Here is a 2,528-nt window from a genome sequence, read left to right as displayed (position 1 = left end):
CCCCATGTCATTTTTTTGGGGGGGGTCTTCATAAATAGTAGCCAGAAAAGGCAAAGTGGCTAGCCTTTGCTGGCTACAATTTATAGGGGGACCCCATGTCATTTTTTTTGGGGGGGTCTTCTTATATAGTGGCCAGAAAAGGCAAAGCGGCTAGCCTTTGCTGGCTACAATTTATAGGGGGACCCCATGTCATTTTTTTTGGGGGGGTCTTCATAAATAGTAGCCAGAAAAGGCAAAGTGGCTAGCCTTTGCTGGCTACAATTTATAGGGGGACCCCATGTCATTTTTTTTGGGGGGGTCTTCTTATATAGTGGCCAGAAAAGGCAAAGCGGCTAGCCTTTGCTGGCTACAATTTATAGGGGGACCCCATGTCATTTTTTTTGGGGGGGTCTTCATAAATAGTAGCCAGAAAAGGCAAAGTGGCTAGCCTTTGCTGGCTACAATTTATAGGGGGACCCCATGTAATTTTTTTTGGGGGGGGCTTCCTATATAGTAGCCAGTAAAGGCTAAGCTAACTGCTGCGGCCTGGTATTAATAGCAAAGGAAGGGTCCATGGTTATTGGCTACTTCACAGACTATAACATCAGCCAACAACCGTCTGCTTTCCCTTTGCTATTTATTAAAGCTATGCGTGAGCCCACTTATTTTTTTTGGTTAAAAGATTTTATTAAAGTGAAAGATTATTGTACAGTGTATGTAGGTTCATTCACTGAAAGCTCCTGCATACGCTGTAAGGTTGATTTCTCACGTCCACATATCCACGTTAGTACAGATAAGTGTGACCGAGCATGCTTTGCAATGGGTCTGTGTGTGGGTCTCCGCTGTGTGTGGAAAATGGCATCAACACTCGTCCCGGAGATTGACGTGTGAAAGAACCGTACAATATAGGTGAGGGGTTAGTGTTGGTGTGTGTGCGTACATATCTCCATATGTTTATTTAATTTTTTTTTGGGGGTTAATCTTTTATTCCTCCATTTTGTTTTTAAAATAATATTCACACACGTTATTATTCACTGTAGATTGAAAAATATCCCGAAATATGGGACCGAGCTAGTCCTGACTACAAAGACAAGCAGAAGAAAAAAGACGCCTGGGCCTCTGTGTTGAGCCAAATGTATCCCCAGTGGGTGAATGCTGAACGTGATGCCCAAGAGGAAATTAGTAAGTTTTGATTTTTACACTTATTTTTATATCTATTTATAATTGCACTTTTTGGTGTCAAAGCAGTTCATAAATTGTTTTGGTTGTGTCATTGCAGTGTATGATATTAAAAATCGGTGGAGATCGGTCACCGACCGGCTGGTGAAGTATCACCAGTCGGTGCAAAGTGGCTCATCACCCAAAAAAAGAAAATTTCCTTTTGCGGACGAGCTGGCCTTCATACTAACCAGTAGGAGTTTGCGGAGGTAAATTCCCAAAACATATTAATTGAAATGTTTCCAAAAATGTTGTATTTACATTGGGATTTACCTTTTATTATATACAGAACTGAAGGAAACATCATGGCCCCAACAGCAGAAGAGGACACAAACACAGAGCAAGCAGAGGAGGAATCCGAGGACTTTTTCCAGCTTTCCTCACCGGATCCATCTGCTTCGGCATCTTCAGCATCTGGTTGTCCCTCACATTCTTTGTCCAATCCAGCGGACATCGGGACGGGTTTGGTGACTGATTCTCCTGCTCCTGCTCCAAGTGACGCTGGAAGCTCTGCTGGTGATGTGTTGAGGCCCACTGGGAGGGGGTCTGGTTCTGCTCATCTCGTGGCATCGAGAAGGGCGGGCAAAAAAAAGGCCAAAACCCACGGGGGTGGGACTATTGTGCTTGAAGCACTCACAAATCGAACCCTCAGCCTTGTGGAAAGGGCATCCCAGGAAGATGCCATCGATAAATTTTGCTCAGCCCAAGCTGCCCGCATCAGATCTCTGCCACGAGATAGGCAGAACATGTACATGACTGCAGCAGGCGCTATGGTCATGGCAATTGAAGAGGCAGCAGTTATGCCCTCGCCCCCAGCCGTAGTATGCGGAATATTTAATTGTTTCAAACCCAGTGTGCCTCCACCACGACCAGCAGCTGCAACCCAGCGTTTTGGGCAGGTTGCTGCAGCATACCGTCCAGAAGATATGCAACCAAGTTATGGTCGGCAAATGGCTCATGGTGCATCATCATTTATCAGAGGACCATCCCCCAACTCTACTTTTTCTCAAGAAATGTTTCCTGGGTACAGCTTTGAAGAAGACCTTCAAAACTTGTAGTTAAAAAATTTTACCCCTCCCTGTCAGCATTTTTAGACCCTAGCAAATACAGACAGCACCTGTAGGTCGATAGATACACAATGTTTTAGAGAATCAGACAATTAACAAAGACCTTTTCTTATGGTCACCTATACCAGGCATCAGGCGTAGGGGACTGTAAGAAAAGGTCTTTCTTTTTATATAATTAAACAACCTACAGGTGCTGCCCGTATTTTAGGGCCCAAAACTGATTAGAGGACAGGTGTGCTGTACACAGTGTGTAATTTTTTCCCA

The 2,528-nt window shown here is 44.4% G+C and overlaps 1 protein-coding gene across 1 annotated transcript; it reads left to right on the top strand.

Annotated features, from left to right (window-relative positions):
- Positions 1 to 705: 705 nt before the first annotated feature.
- Positions 706 to 2,255, top strand: LOC141192295 (uncharacterized). The gene is made up of 3 exons (XM_073661790.1): positions 706 to 1,161; positions 1,259 to 1,406; positions 1,487 to 2,255. The coding sequence occupies exons 1-3, from the start codon at positions 1,113 to 1,115 to the stop codon at positions 2,253 to 2,255; spliced, it is 966 nt and encodes a 321-aa protein (XP_073517891.1). The 5' UTR covers positions 706 to 1,112.
- The last annotated feature ends 273 nt before the right edge of the window (positions 2,256 to 2,528 follow it).

Source organism: Phyllobates terribilis, unplaced genomic scaffold (genome assembly GCF_046119375.1).
Source record: "Phyllobates terribilis strain yellow unplaced genomic scaffold, ASM4611937v1 Scaffold_56__1_contigs__length_8794411, whole genome shotgun sequence".
NCBI classification, from domain to species: Eukaryota; Metazoa; Chordata; class Amphibia; order Anura; family Dendrobatidae; genus Phyllobates; species Phyllobates terribilis.
Note: the sequence above shows the minus strand (reverse complement) of the source record. Positions and strands in the feature narration are given on the sequence as shown.